Source organism: Triturus cristatus, chromosome 7 (genome assembly GCF_964204655.1).
Source record: "Triturus cristatus chromosome 7, aTriCri1.1, whole genome shotgun sequence".
Classification (NCBI taxonomy): domain Eukaryota; kingdom Metazoa; phylum Chordata; class Amphibia; order Caudata; family Salamandridae; genus Triturus; species Triturus cristatus.
The window spans coordinates 1358516627-1358536936 of record NC_140590.1 but is presented as its reverse complement, the minus strand read 5'-3'; the positions used below and the strand labels follow the sequence as shown (position 1 = coordinate 1358536936).

The window sequence follows — 20310 nt, the reverse complement described above, 5'->3', positions numbered from 1 at the left end:
TGCCTGTCCTCCTCTTTGAACTAGATGTATTTGAGGACTCTGACCCATTAGGATTCATTTATAGATAATCACAGCCCACCTTGTTGTAATGACACACGTGGTTGGCCCATTCAACTGGTTTGGTAGTTTTTCGGTCATAGGACCAAATAGGGATCTCAAAGCTGTGAGGTGTGTGGGAGCAGGCCATATGAAACCCCTCACAATTTTAAGTGGGGAACTCAAGCTCCATAGATTTCAGTTAAAAAACGACTTCCACTTTTGTATATCTAACATTTAGCACCCCCATTCCCAAGTGTATCCCATTGGAGCACAAGCTTTTGGTGGACCGGCTAGGCAAGAGCGGAATTTTCGAGGTCTGTTGATCAACACTCCCATTCTCTTTATTGAATTAACTCCTTCCGTGCTCATGACGGAACCACGCCGTCATGAGCCACGGTTGCCGTGTGCTCATGACGGAGTGGTTCCGTCATGCTGCGGCCGTTGGCGGCCGCGCCGCCCACGCGGCGCTAATTCCCCGCCTGTGCGGGCGATTAGCGCTGTGGGCGGAGTCATGACGGAACCACTCCGTCATGAGCACAGCCCAACCGTGGCTCATGACGGAGTGGCTCCGTCATGAGCACCGGGCCACCGCGCTGCCCCCCGCACCCCCCAGCGCTGCGGCGGAATTTCCGCCACAGCGAAGGGGTTAAAGCATGCTGGGAACGTAATCGGGACACTTAAAGAAAGAAGAATAGAAAGAAGAAGAACAGCCCTCTGAGAGCTGGCCATATCAATAGATTTATGCTTGGTGCCATTTTAGTATAAGCATAGAATCTATAATACATCAGAAAGACTCTTGAGGATGGACAGTAATACTTCCCTGAATCATCTTCAGTGCCACAGCATATTTGGAGATACGTTTAGGCCTGGGCAGAGTTTGTGGAGTCCCGCTACGTGGAACTCTGCGAAGTGACCAAAAAACTCCTCCGCTCTATGCGGGGTTCCACAAGCGGCAGTATGCGTTAGGTTTCACCATTCGCGTAGATTTTTAGCACCAGGTGTTTGTCCTGCACGAACTGCACCATGCGCAGTGCAAGAGGGCATCTTTCTATCGCTCGAGTAGATTTCTACTCAAGCGGCAGCTTCCACAACACAAACAGATGATTTCTCAACGCGAGGGGTCGCTACCATCCGCAACCACCCGCGCTGAGAAATCTCGCTGGGAGGTGGTCTAGTGAGCAAGGAAAAAGCTACGCTTCGCGAATGTTTCGAAATTCCCCGTGCTCTGCAGTGCGCGGAGTGTGGAGAGCACTGCAAACGGAGCAGGGTTCACTGCCCAGGCCTACTAGGAATGCAGAGTGATCCAATCAAACAGGTGAAATGTCACATGCAGCCTTTCGGAGCAGTCAGGTGGGCCCACTGACCTTTCTCCTAAGCTGGTACTCCTAAGGATCATGAAAGAACTAGGAGACTCCTGTGAGGTGAAATCCTTAGTGGCTTTGGCATTTATCTTCTCTAAACAGGACACTACTAAGCCCTGGCAATGTGAAAGAACACCAGCTGATGGAGGAGTGGTTAAGGGGTATGGACTGTTGCTCCCAAATTGAAGAGCCAATGTATCATGCCAGAGGCAGTCCTCAGAAACATGGCAATATCTAAGGACCGTGGTGGCATCATTTGATATTTCAATGCCCTAATTGGAGTTGCATTTTTGTAATTGATTAAGATATGAAGCTTACAGATGTTTCATGTATATTTATGAAACATGCAATATGCTTGTTCCTGCCCGATGTGTGAACATTGAACAACGTCTGACTGGCCCAACCCAGTGCTAGTCAATAAATCGAGTAACTTTAAATTGGTTAATAATGGCTGAAATTCATACAGGATTGGGGGAATAGTCATATATTTATTTAGCACACCTAATTCAGATTTTCACCCTTTCAAGGTTGATAAAAGGAGTACCCCTGAGTTGTATAAACCTCAAACACCGCGATTCCTGAATGACTGGAAGGGCTTGGCCAGAGTACAGGACATGACGTTCCTGTGTAAATGCAGGATTCTGGCAATCCCAGAACGAATCCCCAGTGTTTAATGTGGCTTGTGGTTGCTGCTGGTTAGCACCACCACTCATTTTTCAGGACTAGGACTCATGTTTCATCATCATACTTTTACCCAGAGTAAGAGCGAGAAAGGTAGAGAAGGAAGAAAACTGCAAATCGCCTCCCATAGTAATGTAATGCACGCCTTTCTTTCAATTAAAACTGTGGTGTAAGGTTTTCATAGTTTCAGGGTGTTGTGAACTCTGAAACACCAAACCCCCTTCAGGTGAACTTTTTACCTCAGGAGAGTGAGTGACCTCACGCTCTGCAGAGAAATGGAAAGAGGCAGAGAATCAAATCGTATTTGAGTGGGGGCGGGGAGAGAGAAAAAGAGAAAAAGAGAGAGAGAGAGAGAGAGAGAGAGAGGGAGGGAGAGACGGAGGGTAGATTATTGACAGAAAGGAGTGGAACAGACAGAGGAAACAGGAGGGGAGATTGGGGGTGCTCTCAAAAAGGAGACTGATGCTGAAAAGAGGCAGATAAGGGAAGAAAGGAGAAGAGTGGGAGGCTTGAGAGAAAGCTATACAGAGGTAGAGAGTGAGCGAGAAGTAGAATGAGGCAGTAAAGAAAGAAGAGAGAAACAGAAGTAGAGACGTTCGAGCTAGTAAGGTGGATAGGCAGAGACTTGAGTTATGGAGAGAGACTAGATAATGGTAACCCAAGAAACAAGTGGAGGCACAGGTGGAGAATAGAGAGAACGGGAGAGTGAGGAGGGCAGCAGAAGGACGAGGAAGAAACGGATTGGGGTGGAAAGAAGACTTTAGAAGAGGCAGAAGAAGGAAAAAATATAGATTAAAAGGCAGAGGGGCAGACGGAGGAGAGAGACAGCGTGGGAGGGTCAAAACGGTAAGGAAGCCTGAGAAAGGGCGAGAGCAAGATACAAGGAGAAAGGAGAGGCAATAGGTGAGGGACATGATGAGAGTGATAAAATGAAGGAGGAGAGGGAGAGAAGAAAGGATTGAGGGAGAGAAGAAAGGATTGAGGGAGAGAAGAAAGGATTGAGAGAAAGAAATCAGTGGGGACATGGGCCATGGTGGAGAGTGATCAAGAAAGAGAACCAGTGGATTTACAACAGAAAGGCAGCAAAAACAGAAGGCGAAGAACTGAATTTTGCGAGGTGAGAAGGCACAGAGGGTGTGGAGAATGAGTTAAGCGAGATGAGCGGTAATAAGGAAAACGATAAGCAGAGGGGAGAGTGAGATGTGTGAGAAAGAAAAGTAAGATGAAGATATTGATATTGATTGAGTACTCATGACAGACAAAGGAGAGAGTGAGAAAAATACCAAGTAGGAAGGGTCAGTAGATTGACAGATTTGGAAGAAACGAGAGAGAAAGAAGCAGCCTGGGACAGATAGAAGGAGAGAAAGGAGATGAAATTTTAATAGCACTACAGGTCTTTAGAGACAGAGGCCTAGCAGGAAATAAATCTCACTATTTCTTTCTAGCAAAGGAATCCAAAGTGGGACAGGAGGGCTTTCAGAATAACAATTTACTACATACATGTCTTCAATTTAGATTCCTTGCATTTAAAGTTATCTTTTTAGGATATTCTAAAAATCTGACTCGGATGCAGGCCTCCTGGGTGTTTGCTAGATAGTTATATAGCTAATGGTCACCGGTACCATCTCATAAAGAAGTTCACAATGTAGAGTGCGCTCTTTACTTTCATTCATATACCTCCCACAGTGCTTAATTTGTAAAATATTAAGTGCTGGGGTCCAAAGTTTAGCTCAGAAGGCAGAGGACGGTGCTATGGAAGATCAGGTACCAAATACCAAGGCTGCGTAGTCTTGATTCCACCACCAAACTCTCCCTGCCTCTTTATCTCACTTTTGCAGGTTCATTTTCATCACTTCTTCCCTTTTTGTCACTGTTTTTCTTTTTCTGTCCCATTTTTGCATTCTTCTCTTTCTTGCTGTGGATCAAAGTCTGCTAAGGAAAAATAAGCCCCGGTCCCCAAAAATGAGTGCTGTGGGGCCCCACCTGCAACCACCGGCTCAAATTAATCACAGATCTCCAACAGAGAGAAACACGCTGCAGTACATTCTCAAAGACACACAAATCTTCCTAAATTCCCAAGTGGACATCTGTGTATCTCTGCGAGCCAGTGAGTAAGAGATTCACCCAGGACTATTTCAGGACAAAGACCAACAGTGTGTGTAAGATAGTTAGGCATAAGCGAAGATTGTGCGTAAAGGTCATTCAGTCATCGATATGCTGTAGGTGAATGTGTGAAGCATGATTAGGGAGTGTATGTACAAAGACACATATGCATACTCATATACCATTGTATTGACGGGTGACAGACAATTATGTAGTACTAAAAGGAAAAGATGTTAAGGCATAAATAGCTAGTACATTATGTGAAGCAGTTCGACTTGTAATTCTGTACTGTCAGTGTGTAAAAGATAAAAAAGGCACAATTGTATACTTTATGGAAACTATGTGTAGGCATAATAAAAATGTGCATTTAAAAGATATTCAAACAGAAGTATGTGATGTAGGTTTTGTAGACACCAAGAATAAAAGAAAGGGCAATAGGAAGCCATTGTGGTGGTTAGTTAAAAGAGGCAAGTTGTGACTTGCTCGCAGAATAAGAGGATAGAATGGCAGTGATGTAGAGTCGGCTTAATGAATTTCAAGGGCACGTTCTCACACATGGCAACTCTGCCCACTTCACGTGTTCCTATGTTGTAGAGGGAGAGGATAAAGTGCCGAGCATGCAGTGGACCATCAGTCAATGCAAGATTGTCTGTTTGCCGCATGTAGTTGCGAGTGGGACACAAAGGACATGGCCGAGTCAAATGGAGGGACGTGGGTACGGGGGTCAAGCGCTGGAATCAATGCAGCAAACTAGTACAGCCTAGTTGGAAAGTCTGAACAATCAGTAGATTGGAAATCGACTTTTGATGAAGACAAACGCACAGTGAGTTACGGTCGCCCCGTAGGGATGGGCTGTATGCCACTAGCACAGAGGCCCACTCTGAGAAGTGGAGTAGAGTAAGGCTCTTTTTAGGTCGAGCCTGGGCAGCGCATGTATGGACTTGAAGCTCCGCCCACTCTCCGCCCATATTTTTCATCGGCTTGTGTCTGTGTCCTTTGTAAATGCTGGCTTCTGATTTGGTAATCGGCTTGTTAGTCCCTCCTTAGTACCACCTTGTCTTCATTTGTAACCTTCCATGAGGACTAGCCCTTTTACTTCTGTTGTTACACAGTCTGTGTTATTTAGTCTGTAAGCACTATTTTATTAGTGAGTTTTGTCCTACTGCAGTCACGACGTGCTTTGAGGCAACATTCAGCACGCCATTGCGCTTTCATTTTCCAAGCAGTCAGGACAATGGCCGCCGCTTCTTTGCAATGCAATAGGTCTCAAATTTAGGAGAGTCTGAGCTATTAGCATTCTAAATGACAATAGCTTAAAGTCTCGTAAATGCGAGACCTATTGCTTTGCAAATATTTTTTGGGGGTTGTTTCCAAGCACCCCATACTGCGCTTGCACTTACTAGAGGCCACGCCCCTTTCTTTAGATGAGCCGCATCTTAAGAAAGGGCCGCAGCTGCATTCAAAATGAAAGCACTGTTAGGGACACTTTTACAAAAAAAAGTTTTTCAAACAAATGCTTTTTGGGTAAAAACGCCCCATACCGCACTTTCACTTTAATGGCATCCGCGCCCCTTTCTTTAGACAAGGCTCGTCTAAAGTAAGGGGTGTGGCCTCTATTCACATGCAAGCGCGGTATGGGGCGCTTGAAAACTCAAAATATTTGCAATTCAATAAGTTTCAGATTTGCGAGAATTTAAGCTATTGACATTTACTTTGACAATAGCTCAAAGTCTTGTAAATGCGAGACCTATTGTATTGCAAATGCTTGGTTGGTAAGAGTTTTGAGTTTTAAAAGTCCAGTTTTTATAATTCTATTGGATTGGGTGGGGCATAAAAAAGGAAGTGTCGGTGTAAGGTCCTCCTAAGATTACAGACTCTGGAGATGGCAGTGCTGTTGTATCTGAGTAAGGCTGCCATCTTCTCAGGATTGAGGCATGGTCTATTCAGGTTTGACTGCTGTGATAGCTGGAGGGTACATGAATTGAAGGATGTTCTGTTCAGGGACAATGGATGTGGGTGTTGCCGGTTTGAAAGGCAAATGGAAAGCTTGAAGTCACTAGGTTCATAGGTCTGTGGAAGTAAAAATAGTTAACAAGCAGGAGTGTGACACCAGCTTTACTAAAGGCACTGGACTATTCCTAGTACAACCACCGCTTTCGTTATAGAGAGAATGTGAAGGCCCGGTTATCAAGTGCAGGTATGAATCCTGTGGCCATGTTGATTGGAGAGAACAGCGGCCTGGATTAATTTAATTCACAATCTCAATCAGTTGGTCATGAAAGACTGGAGGAAGGACATTTCTGAAGTGAAAGGCAGCTAGTTAGGCAAGTGTTTATTCAGGTATTTGTAAATGCCATCAGGCCCTTTCTTCCTTCACAGTAGATATTTTGGTTCGGAAGAACTTTCTGTAAGAATAACTTACGGATAAACAGGTGCAAGTGTTTTAATCATATTAGATGAGTACAACGTGTTTGATACTACAGACTATTGACTCCTTCTTGATTGGCCATTTAACGACGGTCTTACTGACACAAATACTCAATAGGATCTGCCGCTTCCTTCAAATCCACCAATAATGCATGGCTTAGGACCCTCTTTAACTGCTCAATGAATAAAGTGTTTGAAGGGGAGATTTTAATATTTGACAGAGAAGCTTGCCACTCTTTTACATCAAAACTGAGCCCACCTTTAATGTGTGGGGATTTCACTCCCCTAGTCTTCAGCCTCCGCAATGAGATGATGGATGGCTACTAATCTTCTAAACACGGTGTTCCAGGACTGGCTCCCCTATAGAATTATCAACTTTGGCCAGAGTTCATGGGAACTTGCTTCGTTCCCGTATTCTCGGCTTCTTTCCATTTTCCTTTAATGTTCACTTGGGTCCAGCTAAAACAGTTAAAGATAATGCTGTTGGACTTATCTTTCCTCAATTGAATCTCAGTGGTCAGTTCCTTCGAACTTGATTTTGGAAAAATAGGACCTTATTTTGGGTTTAGTGGACGTGGTATTTCACCATAGATGTAGCAGTTTAATGTCTGCCAAACTAGCGGTTCCCCGGCTATATTTAGAGGTGGGAAACTGCCATGTGCCAACAGTGGAGCCTAAAGGACATCAGACCTATTTAGGGCATCTGTCCCATCCGGTTCGGGGCAACCAAGGGAAAGCCTTAAAGCAGCCCTAAACAGGAAAACAAATAAATTATCCCCACATGCTGAGAGAAAACTCCATGGATGTCAGCGGCATTTGTTTTTTGTTTTATTATAATGGTTTTGAAAAAACAAAAAACTTTGCTGTACGGGCGCATTGAGCACGGTACCCACAGAGCTTCAGTGTCTTAAGCTAAGCTGCAGTGGCGGTGACTCTGCTGAAGCCACAGAGATACCCGTTTGCCTGCCAGGCAGATATCTCTAAATATGGCCGGCTCTACTCCTCAAGGGCAGTGGAGTACATCCCTCTGCTGACCTGGTAGAACAGAAAATAAGCCTCCCAAACCCCAAATAAGCCCCATAGCGTTCATTAGAAGTGATAAACAGATGGCAAAGTACAAAATGGATTGGGTGACAGGACTATGCCCCGGCATGCCTGAGGAAGCATTGCTGGTTTCTGATCAAGAAAATACCTATTTGAAAATATTTGTGTATCACTCATTATGACTTAAAGAACTATGGCCTAGATTTTTACGTAACAAAGTATGTTCCTAAGTAAATGTAAATGTAGTGCATTTATATAGCGCTCCGCACACCCCCGAAAGGGTCTCTCAGGCGCTGTGCACATACCGCTGTGGAACCCTTCCTGGCCTTTCCCTGTGAAGTGCCCACTCCTGGGCACCCCCAAGGTGAAAGCCAGGCATCCTAGCGCTTTTGGGGCCGTTGTGGAGATTAAGCAAGCTATTGCCCAGAGTTGCAGAGTGAGACCCATGATTAGAATAGGCACCGAGGCGAGAATTATCGGGTCCGGGGAAATTGAGCCCAAGACCCGCCGAGGGGGGAATTGAACCCTGGTCTGGGCCAGACCTCTGCATCAGGGTCTGCCGCTCTAACCATTGAGCCACACTTCTCCACCAAGTGAGTTTTGAGGTCTGAAAACCTTAATCTAAGTGTAGTGATATATTTTTACTACAGCAGTTTAGGAGAACGATCCTTCCACATGTGATGAGCTCAAATCAGGAAGTCTCCCCTGTGAGCTCTGTAGAGAGGTGGATCACTTACAGTTTTAAAGGAAATTGGCAAGTCGATTTAGGCTACCTTAATCATGGTTTGTGCATTGCCTGATTCCTGGTCCCATTTTAACACCTGTTTCTTTGTAGGCGCCAAGATTTTCTTGTGGAAGAGCATTGTCTGAATTTGTCACTGAACAAAAAACATTTTTTTTTTTGGGCGTACATGTTCTATTTATTAATAAATAAATATAAAAAAACAACATTTAGCTGTTACACGGCTCACGGAAAATGGGGGGGCGTCGAGGCAATAGAGAGAAGCCTAATAACTGATTGAATACTTTTGTTCAGGACTTTTTTAAAGGTTTTCGAGCAGATAGATTCTTATTCGCCCCCTTTAGGCACCGTCATTTCCCCTCCTGTGTTGAGACACTTATTTTTACTTCTCATTTCCGTTTTTAAAAAAAATGTGCTTCTCCATGGTTTTGCAGGGGCAAGTTAATGTTATAAAAAGTTAAGATTAAGATCTTTATGGGTAATGTGTGAGCTGTTTTTACAGGGTACGTGGGTTAGTGATGCTAAAGGTACAGTGAGTAGAAAAGAGCTGTGTTCATTTACAGGATTTTATAATCATGACTTTCTTGTATATTTGACAACCCAGGTCAAACACCTGTGACAGAAGATGAGTCATAAATGTGATTTCATGGCAAAATGCACAGTTCTCAAGATTTGGTACAAGGAAAGAAGTTGTGGGGTCAGAAAGGATTTCTACTAGAGAGAGAGAGATGGCACAGGTCACAAAAGAGGCAAGAAAATGTTACTATAGGATGTATTGTAATGTTGACAACAGAGTACATGATAGCCAAAGTAAAACACTGGGCTATAAGGCGACATTAGATGGTGGTGTGCTCTAAGAATTGGATCTTAGTGGCTGGGGCTCGGTGGCATGTTTGTGATGAATGAACATTTGTCCCCCACCTTTGGTGGGGCAACTCGGCTTGGAGGTCTTTTTAGTGTGATGAGACCAGCCAATCACTAATCAAGTTTGTGAATATATTCAGACAAGTTCTGATTGGAAAAGGTATTGTGACATAATCATTCATTACATAAATTGTGCAAGAGATAGACATGCATAATTATATGTGGCACACAGAAGACGTGTAGTCATTAATATGCAATTGTATGAAACGATTATGGAGCAACTGTTTATGAAACCCTAGAGGCCTCCCTTACTTCGCACATCTGTAGCTGAAACATTCGACGCTCCTTCTGCATTTCCTCAGCAATTTCGCCCCCTATCACTTCAGTCCGCACCATTCCATACTGTTTGGCAAGTTCCCGCTTTTCCTTCTCTATTTTTGCACTAAAATATACAGTACATTTTCAGATTTAGAAAAAATCTTTAAAAGTTTTGAACAGTTATTTTCATTTTGAATTTACACAAATAAAAAGAGCTTACAATTTACTTTCATAGTCTTTCCAGGATTTTTCAAAGGGTTTTCTTAAATCCTACAAGAAACAAAAACATGAAAGTCGTATTGGAATATTAAATTGTTACTCAATTATTTCCCTGGATTTCTAAAAGTTCGGAAAAGGCAGAGGGCTGTTAATTCACAACATGGATAACCAAGGTTTCAAGTCTGCTCTGCATCAATACGTTTAAATAATGAAATAAAAAAAAATCATGAGCAATGTCATTAGGATAATTGTTAAAGACCACAGTATAGGTCACAGTAAAGTCCACAGACGAGAGCACAACCCACAACAGTCCAATTTAAAGGCAGAAATATTACCTTAAATGTACCCAGAAACTGATTGTGCATTCCAGTTAAACTCACTCTCACTAGTTAAACACGCATATTTTAAGACACTCTTAAGTAGTCACTATCCAAAAGCACATTTGCTTCTTGTAGGAAGCCATATCCTCAACACATAGGGACATATTCTCACGGACTTATCGCAGAGTTAGCGGCACTTTATCGCAGCCAAAGTGGTGATAAATGTATTGCCCTATTCACAAGCTGGTGCTAACAGCCGATATCACCAGTTTTCCTGCAATAGCAGCCGCAAAAATCATCGCCACGGATGACACCAGCAACTAACGCTAATAATATGCAGAGTAGGCGTTCCCGTGCAAAAAGCAGTGACAACGCCACTTCGCAACATTCTTAACGACCAGCCAGACCGGCGATAAGATCCAAATACATGCGATAAGGTGCGTTAGCAGCAGGGATTACCTGGTATTAAGTCGGACGACGATTTGGTAAAGAAGGGTACTCTTACAATGTACAATGAGACTAGCTAGCTGTAGGGAGAAATTACAATTGGGACGACAACCTGCACCATAAAAGGGAGCCCAGCCCAGAGCCACACCTGAAGAACAACAGATGCCATGGAGCTACTGATCATGCAGCACGGAGCCCCAAGAGGGCCACAACACACACCGCCACCACCTCCAGGCCCGCCACCCCCCCAGGACCCGCCCCCCCAGACTACCACAGAGGCAGCGCAGACAAAGACAGCAGACCTTCAGAAAACGCACCAGCCTCACAGACTTAACATCAGAGGATGTCATTGCCCACTACAGGCTCAAAAGGACAACCATCCTCCCCATCCTGACCCCGATTGCCCACAGGCTGACGGTACCAACACAGCGGACAACCAACATCCCTCCGTAGACAAAGCTGCTGGCTGTGCTGCACCTGTTGGCCTCTGGGACCTTCCAAACAACAACTGCCAGAGTCGGAAGAGTCTCACAGCCAGCCCTATCCAAGTTCCTCACACCTGTCTTGGATGCCATCATCAGCTTAGTACCCCAGCACCTTTACTTCCCACACACAGCGCAGGAACAGCTGGAGACCAAGCAAGGCTTCAACGCCATAGCTGGCTTCCCACACGTGTTGGGGGCAATCGACTGCACACATGTACTCCTCGTGCCCCCTGCCGCCACTGCACACAATTACCGCAACAGGAAGCACATGCATTCCATCAATGTGTAGGCAATAGTGGACCACCGGGGACTCTTCACCAATGTCGTCGCCAACTACCCAGGCAGTGTGCATGATTCCTTCATCTTCCTATAGTCCATCATCAACCAGCGCTTTGAGGCTGGCACCTATGTAAAGGCACTGCTCATCGGTAAGTAACAACTGAACACACCACACACCTCAACTCCACCAACATACAACTCTGGGAATGCACATGTTACAAAATCCCATGCAACATGACAACCAACATGCCCACATACCAGACATGACAACACAACTTACTGTGGCAACCTGGGCTAGCCATGTACACAAGCCATCAACGGCATGGCACCTCAGCGACAAAAGCAGAATGTGGGGAGAGGTGGGAATCAGGCATGTGCGAAGGAGGCAAGTGACCCATGAATGTGAATGTACACAATGCCAATTGTGGCGTGGATGTGCTGGACAGACTTGAGTATGCAGACCACAGACATTTCCATGTCGACATACACTGCTGGTGTTTGGAGTGTACTGGACAGTGGACGCAACTATGTTACCTCAGCCAGTGGTGAAGATCGCAGAAATGTAGCCTGTTACGTCCCCCCCTGTAAGCGTGAATGGAGTGGGCTGGCCGGCGTACGCCAGGCCAGCGTAGAGGTTTGAATAAAAAGCCCGTTGCCCTGGGCGTGGTTCTCTTCCGGAATGGCCAACGTGTCTGCCAGGGCGGCGCCTCTCACCTCGCCACGAGGCCGATGCCGTGAGCGGTGGTGCCTGCGATCCTGTGCGCCTGCTGCGCCGCTGGTCCCTAGACCCGTCTTGCCCGCCACTGCGCACCCAGGCCTCACTGCTCACCTGCAGACACCGTCGTGTGTCAAAAAGGGTCAACCATGTGCCGGTGCAAGCTCCAAGCCCGATGCCCGCAACCTTGGGAGCCTCCTCAGACCACCGCTGGCCTCCGCAACACTGGCCCCCAGCACTCCTTTCTCATTGATGTACTCGACCGCTGCCTTCGGCCTACACTGCGGTCCAGTAGGTCCCACATATGGAACTGAGCCTTGATTTCACGATGGCAGAGTCCATATGTTAATGGCAGCATTTATATCACTGTACTCCCTTCGATCTGGTGCCACCAACTCTGTGCATAGCATTCCAACAACACTTGTCTGTGGGCCCCTGCTGACCGCTGCCTCCCGCCTACACTGTGGTCAAGTAGGTCACACATTTAGAACTAAGTCTGGATTTTTAAATGGCAGAGTTTATACTATTGTACACGCCTCATTGCAGACTGCATCCCCTTTCAGCTCTGGTGCCACTAACTCTGTGCACTGAAATTCATGGACACTCTCTGGTTGAACTTTGGTGGCATCTGAGTCTATGGCCTGGGGTTGTTTTCATCATCAGGTGGCTGGTGCTGACTTGGTATTAAACATGAGTCTGTAGCATTCATCTCCTCCATATTGCCTGTTTTAGCTTGGTTCTGCCCTCTGCATCATGCCCTGGAAGAACACCTTCCACTGTCCCACAAAACCCTCTGTGACATTCACCTTCGACATCGACGAGGACCCGCTCAGCTCTCGTGGCCCTACCTCAGTGCACCGCAAGTCACCATCCCGTGGCGGTGTGCCTGTGCCGGCCGCAGTGCATCTAACTCAGTGCAGCTCAAGTCATGGACCCTTGCTGTTTGAACTGTGAACTTCCGATTGTCTGATCACTGTTGTAGTTGTTGCCAGCACCAACCACTCCCTGAGGGCTGGCTTACACTCACCCCACACCCATCCAGCACAGGCGTCATTGGACATGTGACCCTGGCAATAAAAGGGGCCGGGCGCACGTGTCCGTAGCCAGTTCCACAAACTATCTAAGTGTGTCTGTGTGGTCATTATGTATGCATGAGGGCCCCGGGCCCTGCCACATTACATTGTGCTGTGTACAGTGGATGCAACCATGTCACCTCAGGCAGTGGGGAAGACCTGGGACATGTAGCTGTGTCGTACCCCCCTGTAAGCGTAAGCAGAGGGGGCTGGCGTACGGCAGTCCAGCGTAGGGGTGTGGATAATCATCCCGGGGCTCTGGGCGTAGTTAAGTTTTGGTCCTGCCAAGGAAGAAACTAATGCGTGTGTCTCTGTTGTAGTGTTAGCGCCACACGTCCCGCAAGGGACAATGTTGCAATGCAGCATGCCCCCGGAGTGAGGGCTCGGCCGAAGGGATAAATGAAGGAGAGCAAGCCCGCTCGGAGTCCGGGACCATACATGCCAACTGTTGTGTGTGTATCGCTATTACCGCCGCATTAGCCAAAGGTCTAGCCTCAACTGCATCGCGAGTTCAGCTAGCCATGAACTCTACATCTGTGTCCGCCCTATCCTTACCATAGGCCTACACACACGTGGCCGCCCACCTTCAATGCACAACATCACAGTGTTGTTGTAAGGCTTGTGGACATGCGCAGACAGGCATGACAATGGTGTGCCGTAGGAGTGCAAGTGATGCAACCGTGCGGCGCACACAAGTAAATAGGCTCGGGGGAGGGAGGAGCAGCAGTGAGGCTACGTAATACACATTGATGACGCTCATTTGCTACAAGCAGTACATGTCAAACAGGAATCACTAAGTCACACATATCACACACCAATAAACTAGTGAGCCAGCCAACACTTCATGCAGAACCAACTATTGACTCATGTCTCTCTGCACTGTCACAGGTGATCAAGGATATGCACTCTGCCCTTGGATGATGACACCCCTCCGAGCCCCGAACACACAGGCCCAGAGGCAGTACAATTGGGCCCACAAACGCACCAGGGGCATTGTGCAACGCACATTTGGTGTGTTGAAGTCACGTTTCAGGTGCCTGGAGATCATAGGTGGAAGGCTCCTGTATAGCCCAGACATTGTGTGCAAGATGATCGTTGCATGTTGTGTGTTGCACAACATATGTGTACACACCAATGCCCCATGGATACAAGTGCCAGATGCACCGGACGATGATGAGGAAGATGAGTCAGGTGGACCACACCCCACTGCAGCTGCAGCAGGAATAGCCCGTAGGAACAACTTCATTGACAATTCCTTCACATGAGGACGTCACATTGTGACAGTCCTTAGCAATCATGGGACAGTACAAAAGGCCCACAGGCACAGCATGTGCAAATAAATTCATTACAACACACATTCCCTGAGTGCATGTCACTCCTCTGTACAAGCACATCACTCTGACAAGTGTAAGTGCAACATGTAGTGCTAACAATCTCTAAAATGGGAAATAGATGGTTGGTGTGTCAACTCTGTATAGAGAGGCTGTTTAGGGTGTCACGTATTCAAAATGCCATTACTGTGTGTCAAAGATAGTACGGAATCCCACTCATCAGCGTATCACATGTGTCCAATAACATTGCATAGAGGTTGTCATTTGTGACCTACAATTGACAACAGGGCTTCTTTTGGGGTCAAATATGTACCACCATGATGCAGGGATGCACCCTGTGAATCAAGTCCCACAACATGAGCAACATGGACGTAAGGGGGAATAACTGCCCCTACATTCGTCCATGCTTTCATACTTGATTATTCATAGACATGACACATCTGTGTGTATTAGAATGTATTATTCACGTTCCCTTGAGTGTTGAAGCTGTCTTAGTACTGGACCAGGCAAACAACACTTTACAATGTTGCCCAGTGGAGGGCCATGCAGAGTCCTTTAGGGAAGTGTCCATTCCGCAGTCTGATTGCTGTGTCATTGTTAAGCAAGCAAACAAAATATAGCAGTCTGTGTCGAGGTCCAAGGTTATTGTAGCAGAGTGTATCGGGGGACAGTGGAAGGTGTAATTCCAGGGCATGATGCAGAGGGCAGAACCAAGCAGTAACAAGCCATATGGCGAGATGAATGCTACAGCTTCCTTCTTACCACTAAGGCAGATTCATCCTCGTCTTCGTCCTCGGACATTTCATGTGCTTCACATTTACATTTACATGTGGGTGGTTGGTCTGCAGCACTGTGTGACACTGACACATCAGCGGCCGGAGATGTGGATGTAGAAGTAGCAGCAGCATTCATCTGCGCAATCTCTTGTGGCATCACTCCCATGAGGAGGATCTGCAGGCCATGGAAGATCCCATCTACAGCTGGCTCATGTGCAGCCGTGGTAGCCATTCTTTGGGCCTGCATCCGCTCCATGTTCTTCATGACCCTCCTTATGTTTCCCAACTCACGGGTGACATCGCTGTAGCCACTCTGACTAGACAGTTGTTGTTGTCTCTGAGTCATGACTCCAGCAAAGCCATCCATGGATTATTTGAGTGCATGGGGCGGACTGTGGGTGTCTGTTAGGGAGTGTAAGTGGTCCCTGATGGGACTTAAACACCCACGTATGGCATCCAGTTTGGCTGGATCAGAGGATCAGAGGGCTGAGGAGGTACGTAAAGCTGAGGAGGTACCTAAGGCAGAAGAGGCACGGAGGGCAGAAGAGGCACGGAAAGCAGAGGAGGCGCGGAGGGCCGAGGAAGCATGGAGGGTAGCAGAGGCACGTAAGGCCGAGGAGGCACGGAGGGCAGAGGAGGCGCGGAGGGCAGAGGAGACACGTAAGGTAGAGGAGGCACGAAGGGTAGAAGAGGCACGTAGAGCAGAGGAGGCTCGTTTAATGCTGTAAGATATGGGGTATTTTGTAATGTATTTGCATATTTCAAGTCTACACCTTCAGAATTGCATTATAAACATGCTTGCCCTCTCAAATTTGCTGTAAAATGCTCCATTTGCACACACTTTGCAAGTCCCTCTCTTCTCGAGTCCCTCCTAGGATTGTCGGCTCACTATCGACATAAGACTTAACCTCAACTTTTACGCCTCACCAATTTCAAATGTCACCAGCCGCCCCTGGACTGGCATACCTCTTCCACTTGATAGGTACGTGTTTTGTCAGGGACAAACGAATGTCACATGCCAGGCTAATTTGATAGGTAGAAGCAACAGCGTATTTGAAAAATATGCAGATTTATCACTAGAGATGTGGTAAAATATTTAAATGGCAATTATTCTCTCAATAAACTCACAGGCATTAGCTGGCCCAATAACCTTTACAGCTCAGTATTTACACAGACACCATTTTGCAGACTGCGTCACAGGTAATCAAAAGAGATTTTTTTTAAAAAAACACGACAATGAAAGAAAGACTAGCTATTATTTTCCTGTAGGACAAAGACAATAATTATTTAAAAAGGCTCCAGATAGGACACCATACTCCTTCACAAATAACAAATATTTTTTCCCAGGGAGATTCAGGTGTTAGTCTCTTGTGCCAGAAAAGTCTTGATGTTCCGATCATGTATTCTTTTTTTCTTATATATACATTCTCTGGCAAAAAGGCCAATATTACTTCTTTATTCACTAACAGTCCAGGTTCAATCTTCAGTATCTGTGTGGGGATTTCCTGTGTATATTTGATTCGTTTGTTGTCTGACACATCAAACGTGTTGCTTAATTGTCACTTCCAGACACTTTAAAAAAAAAAAAAATTCACAGATTTGCCACAGATGCGTTCCCATACATAAATGTCTCCCGTGGCTTCATATTCTTGACCATCACAGTCTTCCTTTTCTTAATAGAATGATAATTCGCAATTAATCATTCCAAGCCGCAGTTTGCCTACATGTTATTTCTGGTAGCATCACAATAAAAAAATAATTTCTGATGGCAGTTACAAAGTGAACATAAACCAGATAATAGAATTGCATGGTTGTATTTCATATTGCAATGTTCATTGAAAAGAAACGAGGCAGGAGTGTAAACATTGGTATAAACTCATTACAATCAAAATTTCCAAGCTCTAATCTATGGTCTTGAACATTCCTTCCATATTGGAGAACATAAAGCGAAAACCTAATGGTGTGACAAATGCTCGGGTACATGTATCAAGGGCGCACTTGTAGGAAATAGGTAGTCCTAACCAACATGTTGGTCATCATTTTTGCTTCAATGCTACTACACAGGGCCTGCAATTTTACAAAAGTCTCATGCAGAGGTGTGTTCATGCTCACCGATAAGGCAGAACGAATACTGCAGTTATGTTATGATTATTTTATTTATTTGGAAAATAAGTGCATTTTGAAACGTTTGTTATGTTATCCACCATTTGTACCGCGCGCGGATACTCGGAAGTGTCCCGGCGCAAAAGCCAATTCATCTGGGGGAGGTGAAGTCAACCTTTCGGCAAGGCAGTTCTTAAGTCAAAAAGGTTTATGGGTAATACACAAGTCAGTCTGTCACCCAGGGTAAGTGGTCATGGGCTCGGTATTTAGAAGGCCTCCTGTTGGTGGCCCCTACCTAGCCAAGTTTAGATCCTGTATATGACTATTATATGGACATAGTTTCCCCCAATTAAATAAAAGTAATTTATAAATGGGGAAAAGGGCAAGAAGTGGATGACTTGACTCAATTAAGTCTGCATCATAAATTACAGGGTTTTGCAGAGTTTAAAGGGGCAGATGGAGTCACTAAATTTGAACTCTAGATGTAGCTCTGTAAACTTCTGTGTGTGGGAAGTCAGAAGGTAATTTTCAAGGGCCAAAGCTGGGTCAGTTTTTAGACAGAATAGGCCTATTTCCAGTAACAAAGTTCAGTTAGCTTCAGCAATGATGGGTTAATTGAAGTAAGGATACTCCTTAGAAGATTTGTGAACCCAAATATTGCAGCTCTCATACGTATTCTGTATGGTAGCACTATACTCTGGAAGCCTGCAAGTTCGCTTTGCTCCAAAGGCTCACATCCCATCTAAAGATGCTAATGTTCTTCTTGCACGAAAGTGCATCTGTTGTATCAGATTTAACGGAGCAAGTTTCTCCAAGGACTCCACAGGAATGTATCCTTGATTTGTGGTACACCGCAAAATTTTGTTTGCTTTTCATGACCTGCTCTCTGCTGGTAGAAAAGATTTTTTTTTTTTTTGATGTACCTGTTCCTGTTCCCCGGGTGAGGGGGAGGGGGGGGGGGGGGGCTAATGTGATGTTTTTGGAAAAATAATAAAAATCTATTTTAAAAAAAAAAGGAATGTATCCTTGAAACATACCTTGCATTCGTTGCTCTCCTTGCTGGTTTAAACTAAAGCGGAACATGAAGGGACAAAACTGAGATGTGATCCTATTTTTCAATATTGTCGCAATTCTGACAGACAAGTTTTGCAGTCTCTGAAGTATCAGAAAAGCACTGCTAAGTAGGCCCATACAATTGATATTGCAGTAATCAACATGGGATAAGACGCATGTAGCAACAACGTGACAATGCTCTTCTGGGAGGCAGAGACGTAACTTAAAAATAAAATTGAGAATACTCACGCCCATTTTCCAAACCTTTTGTATTTAGGGAATAAAGGTCTATTTTGTTTAAATATCTCCCAAAGTTCTTTACCCATGTAACGGTTAGCGGGGAGTCTCCTAATTGGACAGGCCAGAAATTTCATTCCTAGTTACAATCAGCATTTGTCTTCTCTCCATTTACTTTTTGAAAAGTCCAAGTCGTTCAAGGAGACATTCTTTCAGCCCACCAATAGAATTGCTAGACTTTTGATCAACTTCTAGCTGAAGTTAGGGTTTTCAGCATATTAATAGCACTCAAAGTCATAAGATCTTATAAGGCTACAAAGGGTTGTACATATACATTAAATAGAATCTGCAACAGGGAAGAGCTCCGAGGAACCCCAAAAGAGAGTGACTTTTTTTTGGAGCGAAAAGTGGACAGAACCCTTGACTGATCTATCTGCCAAGAAGGAGAATCATAAAAGGGCCTACCCTCTGAATCTGATCAAATGTAATCTACTGACTAGTAGGTCATGGTTACCTGTGTCAAAGGCTGTGTAGAGATCCAATAGACGAATCCCTTCGCAGACACCTTCATTCTCACATGATCATAGTTGATCCAAGAATTTGACTAGCATCAACTCAGTCTCATGATTGGACCTAAAACCTGCTTGGCAATTAATTAAAAAACCTTTTTCCACAAGCAGAGTTTATGCCAAATTGGCAGGAACTTTTCAAACCCCTTTGACATCAGGCGGAATAATGTGATAGGCCTGACATTTTTAAAATTCCTTTGTATTAAGGCCTGTTTTTCATTATGATGGCCCTTACCATTCCATGTTTGAATTGTTTTGTTGTCATTCCAGATATTAATGAATCATTATCTCTTAAAGGTGTTCTTGCATTACAGGAAACAATTCCTTAAAAATACTTATTTGACAAGGGTTATCCCGAGATCTTGATTTAAGAGACATGAACAGGTCTTTCATAGAGCCTAGGCTTAGTATAGGAAGCTGATTAACCAAGACCTCTCCAGATGAGAACACATCTTCCATTATTATGAAATGAAATGAAATGAAAATGTGATTTATAAAGCGCTGCAGTTGCCCTGAGGCGTCCAGGCGTCCATTATGAGCTTGGCACTATCTCTAATAGCAGCCTGAGATGGGCCACACAACCTCCTAGACTGATTGTGAGAGTCAATAATAAATACTAGCAGTTAAACATTCTGGTTTAGTTGTTACAGATGTCTTGAGAGGCTGGTTGCTCTGTAGCTAAAACAAGGGAGTTGAGTTAGTAGTCATGAACAATTTTACATCGTTTTTAGAATTTTTAGACAATGTTTATAGTTTTTGTTAGTCAATCTTTTAGATGTTTTTTTTAAAGATGGTCTTTACACTCTATAAAGCGGCCTCAAACTCCTCCTTCAAGGAATGTTCATATTCGGTCCTCCATCTGCGTTCCTTTTGTCTCAGTTCTAGTCTCTTCCGTTGAAGATCAAGGGTGATCCATTTATCTGTAGATATAGTTAAATTAGAACCTTTGATTGTTCAGGAAGCAACATGATCCAACATCTGGCTAATTGATTTAGTGATAGACTCATCTAGACCCATAGGCGATTCTTTCTGTTCAGGTGTTAAGTATTGTTTTCTATATGCATCCTGAACTTCCTTCATCTTAACTTTCTACCATTTTCTTACTGGATAACCCTTTATCTGTT

The 20310-nt window shown here is 44.9% G+C and overlaps 1 protein-coding gene across 1 annotated transcript in view; it reads right to left on the bottom strand.

The window, feature by feature from the left end:
• Positions 1-20310, bottom strand: part of LOC146812057 (arf-GAP with SH3 domain, ANK repeat and PH domain-containing protein 1-like) — a 1117518-nt gene that overhangs the window by 661882 nt on the left and 435326 nt on the right. Inside the window, exons 5-6 of the mRNA XM_085619062.1 lie at positions 9800-9849; positions 9574-9703 (exon numbers count right to left, since the gene is read on the bottom strand). Coding sequence (XP_085475188.1) covers positions 9574-9703; positions 9800-9849 — 180 coding nt within the window. The remainder of the gene's footprint in view (positions 1-9573; positions 9704-9799; positions 9850-20310) is intronic.